We start from the raw sequence: 22,567 nt of genomic DNA, 5'->3' as shown, positions 1-22,567 counted from the left end.
CACACACATTCCTTTACAGACTATGGGTAACATCTCAGTTATACTCTACAACCCAAATTCAATTCATTACCGGACAATAAAAAAAGGCCACGAGTGCACAATAAATGCGGCCACATGAAAAGGATCAATGACTCTTATGTACTGAGACCACAACTATTTTTCTATGCGTGACTTAACCCTTGTGTTGCCTTAGGGTCATTTTGACCCGAATCAATATTATACCCTCCCCCCGCTTTAGGATTAATTTGACCCCATTCAATGTTTAATGTCGGTGTTCTTTCGGTAGTCAACAAACAAACATAAAGTGCCTCACACTTAAACTTGGAAAACAATATTAATTCTAATAATTTTCTGGAGGTTTTAATTGCTGGCGTCAAATTGAACCCAAAGGGTAAAATATGTTAGTAAATATAAAGGTAACAGGAGGGTGAAACATTGAATCGGGTCAAAATGACCCAAAGGCGGGGGGAGGGTGTAATATTGATTCGGGTCAAAATGACCCTAAGGCAACACAAGGGTTAATGACTAACATGGCAGCGTGGCCCTTTCTTCCAGGATGATGAGTGAGCCGTTTACCTGCCACAATGAGGGTCACAAGGGCTCGGATCTCCCCCTGGGGGCTGTTGGAAGCGATACAGGTGTAGTTTCCGGCGTCGCTGCGGATGACTTTGGTGAAGTGGAGCTGGCCGTTCCTCTGTGCCACCCGGGGTGGCAGCTCTCCTCCGTCTGCAGGGGGCGACAGAGACAAGTGGGGTTAGGACTACGACGTATGTTGTTCCTGCTTGTGGAATTCAAGTGGTTGAAGCGACTCAATCATGGCAAACATGGAAATGAGCCACGATGTTGTACTCTGTTAATTGCCGAGTGAGACAATGCTCGTGGAAACTTTTGTCATCTTTAAATAAGAAAAAGGAAGATGTACTGTTACATTTTGAAAGAGATAATTTAGGTGTTTAAAGTCCTTATCTGACTTTTGCGAGCCAGCGACGTGCATACCTGCTGTGGTCCAGCGGATGGTTGGGCTCTCTCTGCCTTTAGCAGAGCACTGGATGGTGATCTCCTTATCCAGCTCCAGACACTGAGAAGGCTGGGGGGTCGGGGTGAACTTCAGCCTCTCTGGAACACAAGTCATAACACCACACACGCATTACACACATGGTAAACATTAACAGTCAAAGACTCTTTTTGCTATTCACACTGCAGATAAAATGCCACTGAGCTGGCGCTGATCAAGTTCAGACACATTCAAGAAAGTGGCTTCATGCACATGTGCAGATACAGATCTGTGGAGTATTAAAAAAAGTCTATCAGAGGCTGAGATTGTATAAACAGAGAGATTGGCCAGACAAAACAGCGTCACGTCAGGCCATCTAACACAGTAACCCAGCAGAGCTACGCTGATAGGAATTTTACATGGAGATAATGTGTTCAAATGGAGGCTAGAAAGAAAAGCTCATATTTTACGCCTCTGTGGGTGTCCTGCAGCACGCACAGTCACACTCACGCGCAAGACCATTCGTTTCATACTTTGTCTTAACAATGTATTACTCATCATTTCCTCAATGTGATTTCCCTCACTACAGTCCTCCTTCAGTCGGGGGAATAACTTCAGATATTTGCTCAGTGTACGATCTAAGAATTATCTACTGTATATACACTACATAATTCCCTCATTGCTTACCAAGTACACTAACTCGAGCTTGCCCAGACAATCGGCCGCCTTCAGTCTTGGTTTCACAGCCGTACATCTGTCCGTCATACACCTCTACATTGTTGATCCTGAGGGTGCCGTTAGAGAACAGCTTAAATCGAGAGTCCTAAAGAAGAAAAAAGAGAGGAAGATATTTTGAAGTTAAAATGTGCTGGTGAAGACAGAATACATGTCAAAAAGAGACACTAATAATGGTGATTGTGTGTGTTTTTGTATTTGGTAACTGACCTCTGGTGTGATCATGATGTTGTTGCGGAGCCACGTGATCTCAGGTTCAGGGTTGGCCTGAGCGTGACAGTGAAGGTAACCTGGTTTCCCCTCCTCGAGGTGGCTGTCCTGAGGCCTCGTCACCCACACTGGGGCAGCTGTGAAGACACAAACACAGAAAAAGTATTAGCTACAGCATATACATAATCGCTCATCAGCTACATGGTAGTGCCTTGAAGGATTCCACTTTTTCATTATTGTAGATTTGGTATAGTTCCGACTTATGTCTTTGTGCTGTAATAACATCTGAATTTCCCCTCTGGGGATCAATAAAGGCTGATCTTGTCCTAATGAGCTTAGCCCATTGGTCATGACCTAGACACCATTAATCCCTATGAATCTAGTAGAAAGTCTATGGTCTACCAGCATTTTCCTGACATTAAAGAACAAGACAAATTGTAAAAGTGCAACAACAACCTGTGCTGTTTGTGAGCTCTTAAAATTGCAACAAATATAACTATTAAACTATTTTGAGAACTAAAGTTAACATTAAACACTGAAAATATAATAAACAAATCACACATGAATACATATAAAAGGGCAGTTTAGTTAGGGGACTTAAAAAGAAAAGAATATAGCCAAAGCCTTCTTTCAAACCACATGCTTCCTTTTCATTTGAAGTCTCAGACCAAAAATAAACGTTCTTCAACATTAGAAAACAGTTTCCCAGGAGTTTTACTCCTTGCACTGGCTAAAGCAAACTTAATGCTAAATTGTCTGCGTATGACTCACTGGCCACAGTAAAGGTGACCTCCTGTGTCCTTCGCCCCGCCCTGTTCTGGGCCACGCAGGTGTAGGTGCCCGAGTCTCCTTCCTCTGTGGGACTGAAGATCAGATCCAGGCCGTCCTGGTACACTCTGCCCTCGATGGGCACCCGCTGACCTCCTCTCTCCCACCAGACCTGGGGCTCAGGTCTGCCGCGTGGGGGACGACAGGCTACCCGCTGCAGAGTGTCCGCTGTGAAAACCTTCGACATCTTGGACACCATGTCATCGATCTCTGTGGTCCGAAAGCAGAGGGGGCGGGATTATTCATTGCATGAAGTTGCAATTCGAAGGCAGAATTAACCGATTTCCATTTACACAAAGCCCCTGATAATCAAATATTCATCTTAAAAGCTAGCAAAGCGTCACTGATTATGAATTCCACGTGCAGTCCAGAGCAAGCTTGATTCCAACGCACGGTTCTGTCCGCAGATATCCTGTCTCGTTAGTAAAAGTCCTCAGAATTTTAGCGCCGGTCACAGTAATTGGAAAACAAAGCACACAGTAGGAGTATATAGGTTGGGTGGGAATTAAATAAGGCCTGTGTGAGGAGGGTCATATCAAAAATTGCAGCCCCAATACAGAAAGTGGAATGTGATCTGTCGTACAAAGACTCACAAAACCTCCCACTACTGTGTGAGCTACGATAGAGTGACCGTTTAAACTTGTCCCTAAATGAAAAATTCTACTGTGAGACAATCCCCTATAATGCCTGCAGGGATTACCATCAGATTAAGTGAATTAAGGTATTTAAATGGAGCTGTGGTTCACTGGGTTAGAACTGCAGATACAGTCGTACCTCCTTAATCCAAAACCCTTGGGGAAAAGGGGGCTGATCGAGGGGATTTAATTGTTCGGGACTATGAAACGCATCGAAATTCCATCCTTAAGTTTATACTAAACATTTGACTTGCACGCACTTGCATTTCCAAATGTGGACGAGTAAAAGGAGAGGACACTATAGATTGTTGCTGCTTTATGCTCAAGCAGCCATTACAAATCATTTTCTTTGAGTACATTCTTTTTGTAGCAATGATTTCTGGGAAAGAGCAGGCGCTGTTGCGTGCATTATTAACAACTTTATGTGTCCTGACTTATATGCAACATTGTTTTCCCTGCATATAGGAGAACCTGATCTTTGTGCACAACCCCAACATTATATTTGATATAGTTATGCTATGTTGCTGGAGGAGGAAATAATATGGACGCGAAGCAGGAAAAAATGCTCCGGCGTCGCGCTTGTAGCGGATACTGCTTGAGCGGCTGTCATTAAACGGGCCAATTCAATTCAATTCAGTTTATTTGTATAGCCCAATTTCACAAATTACAAATTTGTCTCGGAGTGCTTTACAATCTGTACACAGACATCCCTGCCCAAAAACCTCACATCGGATCAGGAAAAACTCCCAAATAACCCTTCAGGGGGAAAAAAGGGAAGAAACCTTCAGGAGAGCAACAGAGGAGGATCCCTCTCCAGGATGGACAGGTGCAATAGATGTAATGTGTACAGGAGGACAGATTTAGAGTTCAAATACATTCAATGAATATGACAGAGTGTATGAATAGTTCATAGTAGGCATATTCCACGATGGAGACCTTCACGATCCATCAGGCAGATGGAGGTAGAGAGGAGGAGTGGGCGGAGTCTCAACAGTGGGCGGAGTCTCAACAGGGTAGTGGTGTAGTCGGTAGCAGGAATTCCACGACCCAGACCTCGATGATCCATCAGGCATAGGATCTATGCCCATATAGGCCAGACTTGCCCACTCCTACTCTCTGCCTCCATCTGCCTGATGGATCACGGAGGTCTGGATCGTTCATACACTCTGTCATATTCATTGAATGTGTTTGAACTCTTGTGTCCTTCTGTACACATGGCATCAATTGCACCGGTCCATCTTGGGAGAGGGATTCTCCTCTGTTGCTCTCCTGAAGGTTTCTTCCCTTTTTTCCCTGTGAAAGGGTTGTTTGGGAGTTATTCCTGATCCCATATGAGCTTCTGGGACATGGATGTCTATGTGTAGAGATTGTAAATCCCTCTGAAGCAAATTGGTAATTTGTGAGAATGGGCTATACAAAATAAACTGAATTGAATTGAATAAGGGAATGTGATCATCATCGGAGAGGTCTGGCTTTAAGTGAAAGAACCAAACCAAGAAAGGTGGGGAGAGCCGATTGAGACGCAGGGTGGAAAAATATGTAATCCAAAATTCCCCTCTCACTCTCAGATTACAGAATCACAGGTCTTTATCTCTCACCAGTTCAACAACTGCAACTGTATGTGTGTGTGTGTGTGTGCACGTGTGCATACCAGCTATGAGGAGGGAGGCCTCGAGCGTAATGTGGGACCCTCTGAGACCACGACCGACACACTTGTAGGTCCCAGTGTTCCTGGGCTTGACCTGGGTGATCAGCAGTGTGCCGTTGGATAACAGGATCACACTGTGGAGAAGAGACCAATCAAACATGTTAACACTGTGCTCATTCGTACCGTGTAACCGTCGCTGTCCATTGGAAAAGAATTGCACATTGTTTGTACACAAGAGCACGTTAATAGCAGCGCATGTCACAGTACTGCTTTATGCACACGTGCAACTCCCATGCTCAGATGGCATCTGAAAATAAATCTTTGCATTTGTTTCGGCCTGCTGGGAGCACCAGATAGAGATGCTCTGCCACACAGGACGACACAAGCGCCAGAGTGCCACGACTTTAGCATGGGGCTACTATTTGTCCTTTATTGGCATGTTATATGATGCTATCTGAATTGGCCCGATTCACTAAACCCCATCTGCTGCCGCAAATAGGTTAAAGTCAATGCTAAAAACTTGTCCGCCGAAGATGCAACCGAATTTAATAATAAAAAATAGCTTTTTAGGAGAGCAGAACTGATGGCCGCCCCTCCAGGCCTCTGGCAGGCTGAAGGAGCATCGGTGCCAGTGATGGACGGGATGAGAAGTAATTAAAGGCTGACCTTAAGGCTGATCTTAAGCCAGCTTCGGGACAGAAAGATAAGGAGCCATACATCCCACACAGCACACATAACTGAGCTCAGCAGACCGGACAACTCAACAGCTCATCACAGCTAGAAGACAAAGTCATAATGAAGCCCGTGAAAAAAGGAAGAATGCAAAGCAGAGTGGAATCTGTGCTGCTGGATACAGTTAGGATGCTGTGTAATCCAAGAGAAGAGTTTTCCAAAAGCAGGATTCATCCAGGATGTCTGGTTCTGCACCCGATTCCCTCAGGAGGGCCGTGTCATCCCTTCCCTTCTTCTCTTAGCAATAGCGGGAGGCAAATGAGCTTTGGAAGCTTGTGCGTGCAAGTCTGTGTACCTCGCTCTGAGGAAACTCTAAAATAACCACAAAACTGTTTCATTTTTCAAAACGGTTTCACTTTTTAATAGCTACATTGGCAGAAATAATTGGAATGGTTCCTTGTTTTTTCCCTCCCGAGTTAGTTTGATCCACGGGGCAGAATTCTTTCTGTCTGCAAAAATAGCCTTGAACAGAAGAATGTTTTTTCTGGTATGTATTTTTCTTAGTTTTCCAAATGGGAATAACAATCTACATCAAATATTCACACACAATCTAGAGGGAGGGAGGGGGAGGGTGGGGGTGAAAAAACAGTGCAGGTGCAAAACAGAAGATATCTCCTGCAGAGAACAACATTCCTCTGGAATTGTATCAGCCCAGATCAATAAACACAAACACAGCCTTGGAATACCTCCACCACAAAGAGGCCAGAATTGTAATGTAACGGTTTGCTTTTATATTCACACCTATTACCCATCCGTCTGTGATCAAGGTGCTGAGTAATCATGCAATTCATCTTAAATGCGAGTCGCAACGGCACACAGAGAGCCGAGAGACCATCGCAAGGGTCCACACCTCATTGGGTTCAAAGGAATATCAGACAGTGGCTGAATCTTACATAACGAAGAACGGGGCCCGTGTGGAGGGAGGAGGTTGGGAGTCCGAGGCGTATTTGGGGAAAGAAAAGTGGGTTGCAGAAAGGGGAGGATTTAGCTCCCAACATACCGAGACTTGTTTGCCAGCAGCTCGTCTTCGTGGTACCACTCCAACGTGGGGGTCGGCACGGCAGTGAACTGGCAGTGGAGCGAGGCCTCCTCGTTCCTCAACACCACCTGGTCCTCAGGAGTGACCACCGGCCGCGGGAAACTCTTATCTGTTTAGTAGAGGGAGACAAACATCTGTGTGATTACATCGGCCAGGCATCAGACCGTCAAGGCGGAAGTCGTGCGTCGCACAGATCTATCTAGATCTTTATTAAAAGTGACTTTTTTTTGGTTCCGTCCCGATGCGCGCACTCTGCGGCGCGCGAGACGGAGAGCTGAGAAGTGTTAACGTGACACGTAGAGACAGAGTGACATGCTGCTGTGTAGAGACGATCAACAACAGACGGTTGTTTAGTTTAATAAAAGAAGGGGGTCGGGCCAATTTTTTTTAAATGTCATGCGATCTACCATACTACGCCGCGATCGACTGGTAGGTCGACGCGATCAACGTATTGAGCACCCCTGGGTTAGAGGAACACAAGTGGGGTCGACTATTATGGAAATAAGAATAATCTGTACCTGAATGATGAATATATCATTTAATTGGTCAAATTTATTTAGGCTGGTGATATTTTATTCCTTACAATGGATGTCGCTGGATTTTTCACATCACCCCAAAACATGACCCTATATGTTCCATCTATTCACAATGAGATTTGCTACATAACATCCTAGGAGTAAAAAATAACTCACAGACTTCAGCACATTGTTGAACTCCAAATAAAAGCTCAATGAAGAAACAAGAAGAAACAAGAACGAAAATAACCCTGACTCCCGGGTTTATGCGTGTGAGTCTTTCAAATCTGAACAGCTAATGGAGGTATGGTGCCAATAACAGTCTAAGGATATGGCCCCTAGTTGGTTTAAAAAATAAAATAAAAGGCGTTCACACCTAGCCCACCCAGGAATTCGGCGGGAAGACCTCATTCTCAAGAGCTTTGACAGTGCATTGAAAACCCTTCAGCCTTACCTTCAGGTGAAGCCCTGTAGAGGAGCAGGGCGGCAACACGGTAACTGGAAACTAAACAATTATCCATTCTTTCTCGACACAGGTGTTAAGCTAGCGTGCCTCTGTGTGTGTGTGTGTGTGTGTGTGTGTTGCAGGTGACTAATTAGAGTAGAACGGGGAATCAGGTTTCACAGTTTGCTGTATGTAATCTACTTACTCAGTGGTGTACTGAGGGGATAATAGGAGGGGAGCGCGCACGTCATGAGAGCCTGTAGACAAGCGAATAATGTCCCTTTACAACATCGTACAGTGAGCTGTATGTGAATCGTACAGTTACAGTCAGACCAACAGAGCGCCGCCGCTGCTGCACAGGGAGCTGATGTTATTGTTCACCATATAGATGTTTATGATGTTCTTTCCGTCTGCGTGGGCAGCGGCGAAGGTAGGTTCTAACACTCTCTGGAAATTACATTAGGGACTCCCATCACTTTCTCTTCCTGCTCTCTTTCTCTCCCTCTCAACACTAATGGACTATACACCTCCTCCTCCTCCTCCTCCTCACCACACTTCCTGGCAGGTGTGGCAAAGTGGATTGACTTTTGTCATGTTCTTGAAATGGCAATTCCAAGGATTTAACATATATAATGTTAGAAGGCAATTTGTTCTTAACCTTTTTCCACAAAGTCACGTCGGGTTTCTGGACATTGTGACAAGCTTTTTTGACACCATTTGATATTTATACAGGCAAAATGTGTCCTGCTGGAAAAGCAATCTAGAAAATAATGGTTGAATTAATAAACAATAAAATTAACAATTACTCTACAAGCACTAAGAGTGGCAGAAAAGTGTTATTAAAAAATATATATCTATGAAGCAGTAGAACAATACACTGTCATAATAAAAAAAGACAAACACACACCTATAATGTTGAGAGTGAAGTTGCTGCTGCTGCAAACGTTTCCAGCGGCATTCTTGGCACAGCAGTAGTACAGGCCGTTGTCGTCCGGACTGGCACTCGTAAAGGTGAGCGTCCTTTCCTTGTTGTTGATCTGGTGGCTCTTCTCCGTCAGCTTCACCCCGTCTTTGAACCACTGGCACGTCGGCCTGAGGGAGAGTCAAATAGGCACCAGAGAGGTTTAGGAGAGGAGTGGAAAAAAGTGTGCTTGAGGTATGTTATTGAAAAGGAAGAGATAGAAAAGGTGAGAAGATGATAGGACAAAGAATATAGGGGCATGAGAGAGGACAACAAGGACAGAAGAGTGTTTTTCAGTACAGTCCTCAACGTGATCTTTAACCCTTTGAGCTCTAAACTCGAGGTGACAGGAGGAGGAGACTCACCGCGGGTGTCCATCAATATGACAGCGCAACGTGACCGTTGCCGAGCTCTCGATTTCCCCTTCTGAGGTGGGCTCCTTTAAAGTCACAACACCACTTTCCAACCCTGTGGAGAAAGAAGAACAACAGCGGAATCTGTGAGCCCGGAGGAGGAGGAGCAGGACTAATATAAGAGAGAAGAAGTACGAGAGGGAAAATTGAGTTAAGTGGTCGTCCTGTCATCTGTCCTCGCTGGGACAAACTCAGACGCTAATGGGGGCAGTGGGGATGAGGGCAGAGACGGGCCCTTACAGCGCTTTTTTGAAAGAAATTTAATGGACAGTACATTGGCTCTATTAAAAAGGGCCACATTGCTGACGGAGCAGCCCATAAAAATCAGACGAAAGAGAAATGAACAGCAGGGCAACAGTAAACCATGCAGTTTTGATTCTTTAAATGCAGGAGCATGGCATACTTTCTAAATGTCTTCAAGCCTGATCAGGTATGTCGACCGCATTATTATTATTATTATTGGTGTTACCATGGGAAGAGCATATGCCACAACAAAGTGATGAGCAGTATCGCTCTAGTTTGTAACATGAAACTGATCGATGAGTGACAGATGAACAAGAGAATAAATGAAGGGAACACATGCCATTAAGGGTTTGACCCAGTACACTAAGAAATATATATCAGCTACATACAGCATGTCAAGAAATAATCACTGCAGCAAATCATTACTAGATTCTCCTTGGAGGATGGCAACACACAATCATTTGTTCAGTCTCAGAGGGAGACAAGTAGATATATCTCATGATGAACAGAGGCATTTAATCCCTCTTTAACAAAAAAAAAAGGATTGTGGCGGCTCTTGTGCACTGCTTAGTCTTTGGCATGGCCAGAAGTTCAGGGCCAGAAAATCCGTCAAAGTATTTGTTTTTGGGAACTGATTGCAATCAGTGGCGGCTGGTGAATTTTTTTGGGGGGGGGGCGCAGTTTAAATATCACTCAACAATGAGAAGAAAAGAGGTTTTGAGTAGAATATTGTAAAAAACAAAGCTTTATTTCAAGAACACACCGTGCTCAACACTGTCCAATAACAACTATCAACACACTGTAACTTTGGGCATGGGAGGTTCAGAGCAGCTTTAAGGAACATTGGGTTGGGTTTCAGAGGTTTGCAAAATAAAAGAGTTTCACCCTCACATGAAAGAGGTTCAGAGCAGAATAGAGTCAGAAAGAGATGCAGCACATGTTACATTGGGTGACAGAGCAGACCCACTACTGTAAAGAAAAGTAGCCTCCTCTCTTTAAAGTGGTCACTTTACTCTCTGGTTAAAGTCAATCATGTCTGTAACCAGCCTGTTTCCATTATTCTTGAGGGAATGTGTCTGGTTTCAGAACTTCTTCGTTGTGTTTCGATGCCAGTTCGGTCTCCTTCTCCTGACTGTAAACAGGGTTAGCTTCAGGCTGTTAGCGAGTTAGCTCCATGCTCTTAGCTAGATAACTGCGGCAAGATTCGTGCTTTACACTTGTCTGCAGCTCTTTAGATCCCTCACCCGTTGTAGTCCAGAGAGTTTCAGTCCCTTTGGAACAACAGACAGGGAAATTAAACAGCGCATTACTCACTGAGCCTCCAGCTGACAGCCGTTAGCAACCTGCTCCCGTAGCTCCGTGGAGCTCTCTGGGCTGAGGGAACGATCGTCTCTGATCTGCCGAATAGTCCAATCACGTGAAATAATAAAACAATGTCATTGGCCAGCGCACATTTTGCGACCCAAGATTCACGTTTCATCCGCCAATGAGAAGCCGGTCCTTGCGAAACGACTGAAATATTTTCTCGATGCCGTACACACACGTTAGATCGCCTCGAAAAGGGAGGGCTTCTCTCCGTGATAATGGCGATATATTATATTTTTTCACATTAACTTAAGTGGTTGTTGACAGGCTGACGGTCTCCCACACACATTTAGCGCGTCAACACGGTATATTTACTATTTAAATGATTTGGCATATAATGTTTTTTGACAGGATGTTTTTTTTCTTTTTCTTTTTTCATCTACAAATTTTAAGAGGGGCGGCGCCCTAGCGCCCCCTATGGACAAACCGCCACAGATTGCAATACTGTAAACACACAAAGGGGAAGATTTGATATTTAGTTATGCTAAAATTCCACAAATAAACACAAAACATTCTCAGTGACTGAGGAATGGAAGTCATAGGCAGCATCTTTATGTGATATATATATACATGTAACTCTTGGGCCAACTGCCTTTTTTTAATTATCCAGATACAGCATTGGTGTGCCTTGCTGGAACTCCCAATCCCCTAGAGCAGGGGTGCTCAATACATCGATCACGACCCCGGAGGTAGATCATTTTGACTTGGTCATTTTATAAGTAGCTTGCGTGCTGAAAAAGTGTGAGCACCCCTGCCCTAGAGTGTGTTGACTACACAAACACTGAATAGGAACCAGGGCTAATGGTTATTTACATGATGATAAATAAGCCGTGGCTGTATGACACGTAGTTCCTATACACCCAGTGTGGTCGCTGACAGAGTGTCTCTTTGGGCTGCCCTGTTTTATGCACGAGTCTGTGAGGGTTTTGTAGTGACTATATGTCGTAAGTCACTCCATCAGGCTGAGCTCCATTCCCATCACGTGTGGTTCAATACTGTGGCTGCATCTTGGCTGTTGTTTCAATCATCTATGAAATATGCATGGCATGAGCCTCCACCTGAGACTGGTTGGGGGAGAATTGCCGCTGTGAGGTCAGAGGGGCTCAAGGAAGACCTGTCGCAATTACAAAAGGAACCTGGTATTGCCCTGCACACTGGGGGACCATGGGTAACCATCTCTACAGTAATGGGGCCGCTCATTAGCTTTCTCCTTACACAAATGGCCCAACAACAGTGTGTGTGCACATCACGCTGCATCGGATTAAATGTGTGCGCTTAAGTGCATGTATATTCAATTAAATTCAGTTTATGTGTATAGCCCATGAAGCGGTATTGATAATGGATGGATGGATGTATAGCCCAATCTCACAAATTAAAGATTTGCCTCAGAGTGCTTTAAAATCTGTACACATAGACATCCCTGAAGGAATCATTACACCAAAATTAAAACACAGTAAATGGTGAGACCCCCCCCCCCAAGCATGAATACATGTGGACAAATGTACCCAATTGATTTTTGAGAGTTCTCTGTTCTCGTCAACAGCTCCAGTGGCTTAGTGGAGGAGGAGGAGGTGGTGGTGATGAAGACCATTGAGACACGGCTTATGACCGGTCCTGTTTGTGATTTTCATGGACAGGATATCTAGGCGCAGGCTGGGGGTGGAGCAGGTCAGGTTTGGGGGTCTTGGGATCACCTCTCTTCTGTTTGCAGATGATGTGGTCCTGTTAGCATCCTCAGACCATGACCTCCGGCACTCACTGGGGCGTTTTGCTGCCGAGTGTGAAGCGGCAGGGATGAGAGTAGGGCTGCAACAACGAATCGATAAAATCGATTATTAAAATAGTTGGCAACGAATTTCATTATCGATTCGTTGTGTCGCATGATTATTACGGCGCTCAATAAGTCGCGGATTATAATAAAAGTTGAGTTGAGAGCAAAGCCGCGCAGGAGAAACAAGAGCGGAGCGGAGAGAGAGCAGAGACCGAACGCTGCGTTGTGAGAGCCAATCAGCGCTGAGCTGCTCCGCTGTTGATGAATCTAATTGGCTGCTGCTGCCCTCGTGGCGCTGGAAGCGGAAGTCATTCACGGAGCTGTGTGCGCCTACGGGTGACGTTATGAACCCAGACAGCAGGGCGCTACATGTCACGACGTGTGTGGCATTTCCACAAGAGTATAACGTAGAAAACGTGGTTATTTATTCCGTGGCGGATAGCGGAAAATATTTTTCCACGGAGAAAGGCAACAGATAAGCCACGTCGCTGTGAGCGCTGCGCGTGCAGACAACATTTAACGGAGCGGAGCAGCGCGTGCGCTCTGATCGCTCTTTTAATGAAGTGTCGATTTTAAAAATATGCTCAATCACATCGTTTTTAACGTACGGGTAACATTGTTAGTATCTGCAGCGTGACAGCAGCAGATGTAGCGGACTAACATTCAAGCTAACCTAACTTCCCAAACGCTGTCGACATCTGAACGCTGATTGGCCGAGACGCGACACGTCCCATCAAAGATGTTTTATTGCGAAGAGCACCACTTCACATTTTCAACGGCAGCGGGCCAGGTGAAAAAAATAATAAATCGGAACGCGTCTCTGATATTGTTCAGGGGGCCGGTCCACATGGCGACCACTGCTAAGGAGAGTAAAGCGCTGTCAGTCTGTTTGTGACGGGTTCATCCTCATGCTGACCAGTGGGTCCTCCAGGACCTTTCCATGACTTTAAACCAAATTTCCATGATTAAACATTTTGTGAAAACTCTGTCTATACGTGACAAAGTGAGAAGATGTAGTATTTAAACTTACAATGAGAATTCCAAAGCTTACCGTATAAATTAAAATTTGAATGAAACAAATTTGCATTACTTTTCCAAATATTTTGGGATTTTATTTTTTTCAATTACTTTTCTAGGCCTGCTAATAGCCATTTAAAAATTCCATGACTTTTCCAGGTTTTCCATGACCGTACGGACCCTGTTTTGAATAAAGGGTTGAACATTTAAGTTTTTTTGTTTTTTTTATCCGATTAATCGATAAAATAATCAACCGATTAATCGATTATCAAAATAATCGTTAGTTGCAGCCCTAGATGAGAGTCAGCACCGCCAAATCTGAGGCCATGGTGCTCTGCCGGAAACCGGTGGATTGCTCCCTCCAGGTGGGGACAGAGTGTCTGCCCCAAGCGAAGGAGTTCAAGTATCTCGGGGTCTTGTTCACGAGTGAGGGTAAGAAGGAGCGGGAGATCGACAGGCGGCTCGGTGCAGCTGCAGCAGTAAAACAGGCGCTGTACCGGTCTGTCTTGGTGAAGAGAGAGCTGAGCCGAAAGGCGAAGCTCTCAATTTACTGGTCGGTCTACGTTCCAATCCTCACCTATGGTCACGAACTTTGGGTAGTGACCGAAAGAACGAGGTCGCGAATACAAGCGGCCAAAATGAGTTTCCTCCGTAGGTTGGCCGGGCTCAGCCTTAGAGATAGGGTAAGGAGCTCGGACATCAGGGGGGCTTGGAGTCGAGCCGCTACTCCTTCGCATCGAAAGGAGTCAGCTGAGGTGGTTCGGGCATCTGATTCGGATGCCTCCTGGACGCCTCCCGTTAGAGGTTTTCCAGGCATGTCCAACTGGGAGGAAACCCCGGGAAGACCCAGGACACGCTGGAGAGATTATATCTCCCGGCTGGCCTGGGAACGCCTCGGGATCCCCCAGAATGAGCTGGAAAGTGTTGCGGGTGAGAGGGAAGTCTGGGTTGACCTGCTGGGTCTGCTGCCCCCGCGACCCGACCCCGGAATAAGCGGATGAGAATGGATGGATGGATGGATGAAGACATGGCTGGTCTTCATCACCACTATGGGGACCTGGGGCCAGATACTAAGACAGACGTATTATTAGTGCACTGGAAGCATCGCAGGGCTGAGAAAAATCCAGATGGGGAAACCGTGAGTCACCAAGGAGGAGGAAGTATCATCTGCAGAACGACCAACATTTTCAAATGACAAAGAATTTGTTTCAATCTGCCTGGTGTAACAGGTGGATGCTGCCATTATCAGGTGGCGTCAAACCGAGACACGGCTGGATTTTGAAAGTCAAATGCTGTGCTTCTCCCAGTGTTTTCTGCTGTCTACTGCCAATTGAAATAAAATTAAAAAATTAAATGGTACTTCAACCGACATCTTTCTTGGGAAAATCTTTTGTAAAAAATTCCACATACATTCTAGCTGCACAAGTGTAAAATCCAAGCCAGGAGAGCTGAGGAGGTAGCGTGAGCACCAAGTGAGCACTAAGAAACCATGGGGAGGAAAGTAATCAAAGTGCAGGACCCACTGCTTGACCTCTCTGACCTGACAATCATTTGAACAATGAGAACTGCGCGACAACACTCACACAGCCGTGTGACTGTCTAAAGTTTCTATTCTCGAGCAGGTTAAATCCAATTAATTGTATTATTTAATTTCCACTTGGCCTGGATTTTCACACAGTGACACATTCTAACCCCCTTTACTCCGCTCAGAGCTCCATTCGCGGTTCAGGTTTCTCCAGCTGTCCACCCGACAAACAGAAGGCACTCTTTCATAACCTTTTAGTGGCAAATACTTCTCTGTAATCCCTCCCAGAATGCATGACTAAGTGTTGGAGCAGGCATGGCAGCTAACACCATAATTAGGGGCGTATGATTATTATGTTGGAGGCAGAACAGGAAGCTCCATCAACGCGGGGATGATAACATATGAATTGTGAGGATATTGTGAGGATATTGTCAAGGCAGATGCTTGTGCCATTCATTCCCCAGTGTGCCAAAAAGGCAACTGGTGTTTGTCTTGTTCCACTCAATGGTATTGTTGCCATGGAGAAGGGTTTTCTGCGACAGAGAGGCAAGGTGGATCGTATTATCCAGGAGAGTGTTGGGGATAGAGATTTAACTGACAGCACCATATGGGTGTGGAAATAACCCAAACATGTGGCAGAGTGGCTTAATATTGTTAACTGTGTGCCCTAGCTCAGTCCTGGGGAGTCAGGTCGCTGCTTTAAAGACAAGGTTTCAGATTTGATCAGCTGTGGCTGACAGGGATCAACACAGGCCAGGATACAAACTATGGCAATTTAGAGAGATGCTGCTGAAAGAGGAAGGAGAATGTTGGGACAGGGGAGAATGGCGCAGTGACACTGCAGGGGAGAAACTGATGGATGGAGCCTGGGTTATCAACATGAGGAGCTCAATTTTATAGAGTCGAGAATACAAATAATAATTTTTAAAAGAAGTTACTATGACAGGATGGGAAAGAGTGAAGCTGCACTGACAATCAATAAGGATACTCTAAAATGCATCCACCAAATAAATGTAATAAATGTAGGTTAAGGACGCACGCTATGTGATTAAATCGAGATTGAGCGCGAAGTGCTCTGTGATTTAAGAGATTAAATAGGGGGACGGGGGAATATGTGCCATGTTTTCCTTCTTCCTACAGTGCCTGATTTTCCAAAAGACTGTCCGTCCGCATCTCGTTACCAAGAGGCAAATGAAGCGTCACCTCCAGGACCAACAAACTCGCTGACAATAGTGACTGCTGAGCCCCGATGCCTCTGCTGGACGTGGTCTTGCCTTGGAGACCCAGTGACAAAAAAGGATGAATGGGGTGGGGGGGCTACAACCTCTATTAGTGAAAACAGAGGGGGGATAATTACTCTGAATAACTCTCAACTGGCAGGATTTACGCACCCGCCATCGAGAGCAAGACAAATGAACTTTCTATGCAGGCCAGGAGGGGGAGGGGAAACAACTACTCCGGTACAGTCTATGTACTGTACACCACCTCCCCCACATTTACTACTACACACGCAAACTAGCACATGCATGAATGAGCACACATGCAGGGTTAACGCCAGGGGGGTCTTTGCTTAGAAGCTGTGCGCGGCTTTATCGCCCATTAAATGCATGTTGGGGAAATACGAAGACATCCGTCACAACACGGTCAGGTCCACCTAACGTGATCCGGAGCAGCCAGCCGACTGGCGTGTTCTGATAGAGAGAAGACAGCACACAAAAGTGATTAAGGTTGATTGATTCCGCATGATAACTCGCCTTGCAATTTGGATTTAGGAAAGTATGCGCCGTGCTGTAAATTATCTTTAAAATGTAACTGCTCCTTCAGAGGCAGACACAAGGTGTACTGGAGGTGGTTTCTTATCCTAGGTCATGCCTGGGGAGTCCACCCCCGTCGGTGTACTTTTATCGAACCGACACAAAGCTTTCAATCTGACACTTAAAGCAGAATGTACTGCATCCATTATTTTTCTGCCTCTCAGCTGTGCACACCCGTCTGCTGCTGCGTGCATCTGCATAATGTACTGCAGGTCTGCAGTGGACTCCTTAAAAGCCTGGTCAGGAAGAGCACAAGAGCTTAAGAACGCTTTACGCTGATAACGGTTGAATGTTGAATCGAGACGTGCTGCCAACAAGAGTGGTACGAGTGAACCGAAATAGTAAATATAAATAAAATTAAAGCTGCAAGCAGCGATGAACGGGTCCTCTTCCTGCTTCGCACGTCGGGGGTGCTGGCCGGACGCCGGCCCCCTCGGCCGAGAGCGCACGCACGGCGTTCGGGCGTTTGACCGTTCGTCACGCGACACTGATTTTACTTTGCTAGTCGGTGGCGCTTTGACTCTGAGTGAAAAAAGGCTTGTTGATATCCTCAGGCCTTGAATTCTACGAAGCATGAGAAGTTTGGAGCAGATTTGAGCGAGTCCAGGGTTAGCAGCAGGGGACGCTGTGACAATGTGAACATATACATGCATCATGTGTATCCATGTGAAGTCTAGACCTTGTCATGTAAATTAAATGTGAATGTGATTCAACGTGTCGCTACGAGCTCCACAGGAAGCATCATCGAGGTCTTAGGTCTATTCTGGTATATTTTGAGAGCGATCTGAATAATCTGCGAGGAGCAGTGTATAAAAGTAAAAAACATGTAACTTCCTAGTGCCACTAGTTGGCGCTAAGTCCAGAAAAAAATTAGCATATGGATGTCTTCAGGGTCACTATGTCATGATGTATGAGAAATATGGAGCAGATTCCATTATGTATGGCTGAGTTACAACAACGTCAATTTTCATGGCGAATGGCGTTTCTTTCCAGAAAAAAAAATTAGCATATGGAAAAATTAGCATATGGATGTCTTCAGGGTCATTATGTCATGATGTATGAGAAATATGGAGCAGATTCCATTATGTATGGCTGAGTTACAACAACGTCAATTTTTCTTTCCAGAAAAAAAATTAGCATATGGAAAAATTAGCATATGAATGTCTTCAGGGTCATTATGTCATGATGTATGAGAAATATGGAGCAGATTCCATTATGTATGGCTGAGTTACAACTACGTCAATTTTCATGGCGAATGGCGTTTCTTTGCCGGTCCGGCAAACGCACAAAGTTTAATATTTTTGAAATCTTTCAAAGATTTTTCAAGACAAAGGTCTCAAGACCATACTGGCCAAGTTGTGAATGAATCGGGTGTAAGCTCTAGGAGGAGTTAACTGTTTTACAACCCCTAAAAACATGAAAAAAGGGCAAAAAGGCATATTTTGAGGGATTGATAATAGCGCCCCCTAATGTTCAAACGTTATGAAAAATGTAAGGTAGGTTAAAGGTGTCCTTGTGGACATAGGCTACCAATTTGGTGAGGATAGTCCAAGTGATTTGGAAGTTAGGTGTCTTTACAAATAAGGCCACACCCCTTGGATGTTCATTGGTCCATATCTTCTGAACGCAATGACATATTAACTATCTTTCGAAGATTTATGATGGCATTGAATCAATAATGAACCACAACAAGTTGTGTATGATTCGGACGAAGCGTTTAGGAGAAGTTGGAAAAAAACAGTTTTTAAAGAAATTCAAAATGGCGGAAAATCTAAGTAGGCGGAGCTTAGGGGTCTGAGAGGCTTTTTTGTAGAGCTGGTCAATTCTGACCTCTGGACCAAATCTCAAGTCAATCGGTCATCGGGGGAAGAAAACTACTAAAGAAAGTTTGTAGGGGGCGCTATAGAGCCATTTCTTTATGTACTAATACGAAAACTCAATAATATGAAAATTTTCACCAGTCTGCTTCTGCATGTGGAATTTAAGTCTGCTGGGGCGTACGGGGTGCGGACAGTCGACGTTTCTTGCGGACCGAGAATAATAATAATCCTTTGAAAAACAATAGGTTCCTCTACGACGAAGTCGACGAGGACCCTAATAACGTTACGGATAACTCCAGAGTTGATGATAATTATCACAATGAGCTGCACAGTAATTAGTGATTTCATCCATTGTAAATATCAAAATATTGATTGCAGCAATGCAGATTTAACATGCAACCTATTTTAAATGTCAATATACAAGTTGGACGTTTTATCCACAATGATAAATATCAAGTTGCATGTTATTGTATATTTCCACCATCCCCTTTTCTCCCTCGAAATGTCACATCTGAGCTGATCATAAAATGTATTACCACTCTTTGATGTACTACCACAAATGGCCCAAAAATATTTCCATGATTAAATCTGTTCATCGGGAATACATTTTTAAATGAATACATCACCTGCATTCCAATAACAAAATGCCTGTCTTTGGAAATATTAATGAGCTGGCAGAGAATAAAGGGTATTCTGGGTCACAGAGGCCGCTCTTAAGAACTTGTGCTTCGTGTCCGACTTGTTTTCTTCCCATTTGTGGGAGTGTATCAGTTGAGATTTATTGACACAATACGTCATGTGTAATTGCAACATCTGAAAATTGCCTTCAGATCAGACATGGCTCGAGGAAAACGGATGTGCTTTCTTTGGTCTATGTGGCTAAAATCGGCCTCTGAGTTTGCTACCAGGGGGTCTGGACACTCATCTGTTCTTGTAATCAGCATTCCAACGAGCAACATCAACACAAAGAGAAACCTCCGGCAGAATGTAGCGAGAGGGGAAAACATTTTCAAGATGGGGCCATTTTTCAAACTGCTTTTCGCTCTCTCTCTAGACTTTTGAGTAACAACTGGTAACTGACTCCTGGGGGCTTTCCACAATACAAACAAGGCACAGCGCTGTGCAGAATTTCCATGGCTACTTCTGAAACTTAAAGAGGTTTGTTGAGGTTTGGTTCAGGGCGCTGAACAACAACATGTATATACTAGTGTACCTCCTCTTAATGGGACAAAGTGAGAAGCGTTAAGCCTAACACGAATAACAAGCCGGAGCGGCGAGGGAAGCGTTAATGTAAACCTAAATAATTATAGAGCTAGAAAAGTGGTAAATTACACTGCTCAGTCATTATCCAGACAAAAGTCTTTTGATAGTATATGGGGAAAAGAGAGTGTTACCCAACGGAGAGGAAAAAAAGAAAAAAAAGAAACAAGCAACAAGAAACACATGCTCGGTGGCGTATCCAGTTTCCTTAGGAGAGAGGGAGAGGAAGCCACAAAGAACAAGGCAATAAGGTGGAAACATTCCTCCAGCTCATACTACCTGTCATCTTATACTCTGACTTTTGTTTCGCTTTTTTTTAAATCCAGAAACTGGAAGCGGCCCTTGTTGCCATTATGAAAACCTGTCAGCAGGCAATTTTCTCCCATGAGGCTTTTATTTCTTTACAAATAAATAAATGAAACACTCACACTTGATATTGAAGGCGGCATTGGTGGAGTGGAGAAACTCTCCCGTAGCTGCATTCCCCACGGCGCAAACAAAGTTGCCTGCGTCCAGCTGCCGATCCACAGCGGTGAACTTGAGGTTGCTTCCCTCCTGGAAGCGCCTCTCGCTGTTTTGCAGACGCTGTCCGTCATGGAGCCAGCCGTAGCTGATGTCGGCCGGGTCACTGACCTCACAGCGCAGCATGGCGCTGCGGCCGTGCAAGGCATCCTGGGACTTGGGCTCCTTTGTGAACTGGAGGGCAGAGGCCTGGATGGACAGAACTGTGAGAGGGAAAAAAAGGAGAGTAAATGACAGGGTAAGAATGGGGCGCTTTTACCGGTTTACTGCTTTTTTCCATCATTAAGTGGATGCCATAGCAACCACTTAGCCCGGTGGAGGAATGTGATGCTTAGACAATACTGGCGAATTATCAAACTCAACGTAGAGAAAATAGCCTTTTTTTGTTAGTAAGGCTGCGACATGAATGGGTGATATCCAATATTGTCACGCATGCGCATGCTCACACTTCAGAGTCATGTGCCATCAAATCAGCCTCTCTGACAAGACAGGAAGTGTTGCACGCACACATCTTTGTGCACGCTTAAATCTGAAGAGACACAGCTTTTTCTGCTCTATTTATCGACATCGCTGTGCAGAAAAAGGAAATGAGTGTGACTTGGACTACGGCAGGATGAGGACAGCACAGTCACAAGTCTGGTATGCTACAGTTACAAGCTCGTCTTCATTTCTACATGCCAATCATGGAACACCTGGAACTTGAATAAACATGTCTGTGACAAACCTGCTGAAGTATTTGGGAAGAATCACGATCTAGCAAATTAATCATCTTGTAATCATTCTAAATTGACATGACAAGAAAGACAAATGCCACACTCACGCTCGTCTCTCATTAGAAAACAAATCCTGGAAACAAAGGAAGGAGTGTAACCGGCATCTTCCAATTTAAACTGAGCAGCTGCTCCACTTGGGTCTCCTTGTTCGGACAACAATCACAATGAACTACTCATCAATAACTATCTCAATAGTGTGTCAAGGTAGGCCCTCATGGGCCCCTGTGAAAAACAATGTTATCATACCAGATGCCCAAGTTTGTTATCTTAATTAAGGGACGGTCCACCGCTAGAGTCAATTAAGCATAGCTACACCTGAGTAACTTGGTGTGTGTGTGTGTGTGTGTTCATTGCCTGTTGCAGAACTCGAGCCAAGGAAAAAATGGGATCTTTCAATAATGTTAAATCAAGGAGCCTGTTAAGGATGAGCAGAGGTAATTCCTCCAACTTTGACCTGCCTCATTCTACCGCTCCTACTCCTGCCGGTCCAGCTCTTAATCAGACTCACCTTTGTTTCAGCTGCAGGTGGCTCGAGCTGACTGGCAGGCAGGCAGGCAGGCAGGAAGAGAGGCAGAAAGGCTATTCAAACATAATGCGGCAGCTAGAGAGACTATGGACAGACAGGTTGGCACATGGACAAATAATCTTTAAATGCCTCTTTGCTGTACATTTTACAGACGGGAAGGAATGAAAAGTTAGAAATAGAGAGTAGGGAACTAAAAACCTAGCTAATGGTGGGGACCTCTGTGGGTAATGTCGACTTGAGCAAGATACGGAAATACCATCAACATAACTGACGCCAATAGTATTTCGGTATCTTTCTTGAGCGAGCCATATGAATTGAGGATTCACATACTGTGCCAAAAATAAAAAAGGGGGTATGTCTGACGCGTTCTTGAGTGCAGAAGACAACAATCTCCATTAAATGTTCTCCCCAGATGGGACAAATGCACAGACATGGTCTGTATGACAAGTCAGTGCATTGCATTGGTAAGGATTCTGGAGTGATGAAAGCAGTCAGCCATGTCTGCTGTCCAACATGACACCTATTTCTTGCATGTGTCCTTGTGGACCTTTCGTATGGATGCACTTAATACTTTTGGATCTAGATGTCCATGTGAGCAAATTTGATATTAAAAACAAGTTTGGGTCTGACTTTTTTCCACCAAATTGTTAACACAACAAGGGATGGTGAGACAATGATATCTTTTTTTTAATTTAGATGTATTTCCCCAGGTTGGCTTCTTTGGGGAATTGAATAGAGGTCACAGCCCAGTGGCTTTTCCTTCAGCCATTAATTCA

The 22,567-nt window shown here is 44.7% G+C and overlaps 2 protein-coding genes across 2 annotated transcripts in view; one reads left to right on the top strand and one right to left on the bottom strand.

The window, feature by feature from the left end:
* LOC130207105 (uncharacterized) overlaps positions 1-22,567 on the top strand; it is a 93,755-nt gene that overhangs the window by 9,271 nt on the left and 61,917 nt on the right. The window lies entirely within an intron of this gene.
* The window catches only part of ptk7b (protein tyrosine kinase 7b), a 90,302-nt gene that overhangs the window by 8,203 nt on the left and 59,532 nt on the right, over positions 1-22,567 (bottom strand). Inside the window, exons 3-12 of the mRNA XM_056435544.1 lie at positions 20,399-20,695; positions 9,108-9,210; positions 8,689-8,873; positions 6,783-6,930; positions 5,054-5,184; positions 2,711-2,977; positions 1,940-2,076; positions 1,682-1,817; positions 997-1,116; positions 577-726 (exon numbers count right to left, since the gene is read on the bottom strand). Coding sequence (XP_056291519.1) covers positions 577-726; positions 997-1,116; positions 1,682-1,817; positions 1,940-2,076; positions 2,711-2,977; positions 5,054-5,184; positions 6,783-6,930; positions 8,689-8,873; positions 9,108-9,210; positions 20,399-20,695 — 1,674 coding nt within the window. The remainder of the gene's footprint in view (positions 1-576; positions 727-996; positions 1,117-1,681; positions 1,818-1,939; positions 2,077-2,710; positions 2,978-5,053; positions 5,185-6,782; positions 6,931-8,688; positions 8,874-9,107; positions 9,211-20,398; positions 20,696-22,567) is intronic.

This window comes from Pseudoliparis swirei, chromosome 17 (assembly GCF_029220125.1).
Source record: "Pseudoliparis swirei isolate HS2019 ecotype Mariana Trench chromosome 17, NWPU_hadal_v1, whole genome shotgun sequence".
Classification (NCBI taxonomy): Eukaryota; Metazoa; Chordata; class Actinopteri; order Perciformes; family Liparidae; genus Pseudoliparis; species Pseudoliparis swirei.
Note: the sequence above shows the minus strand (reverse complement) of the source record. Positions and strands in the feature narration are given on the sequence as shown.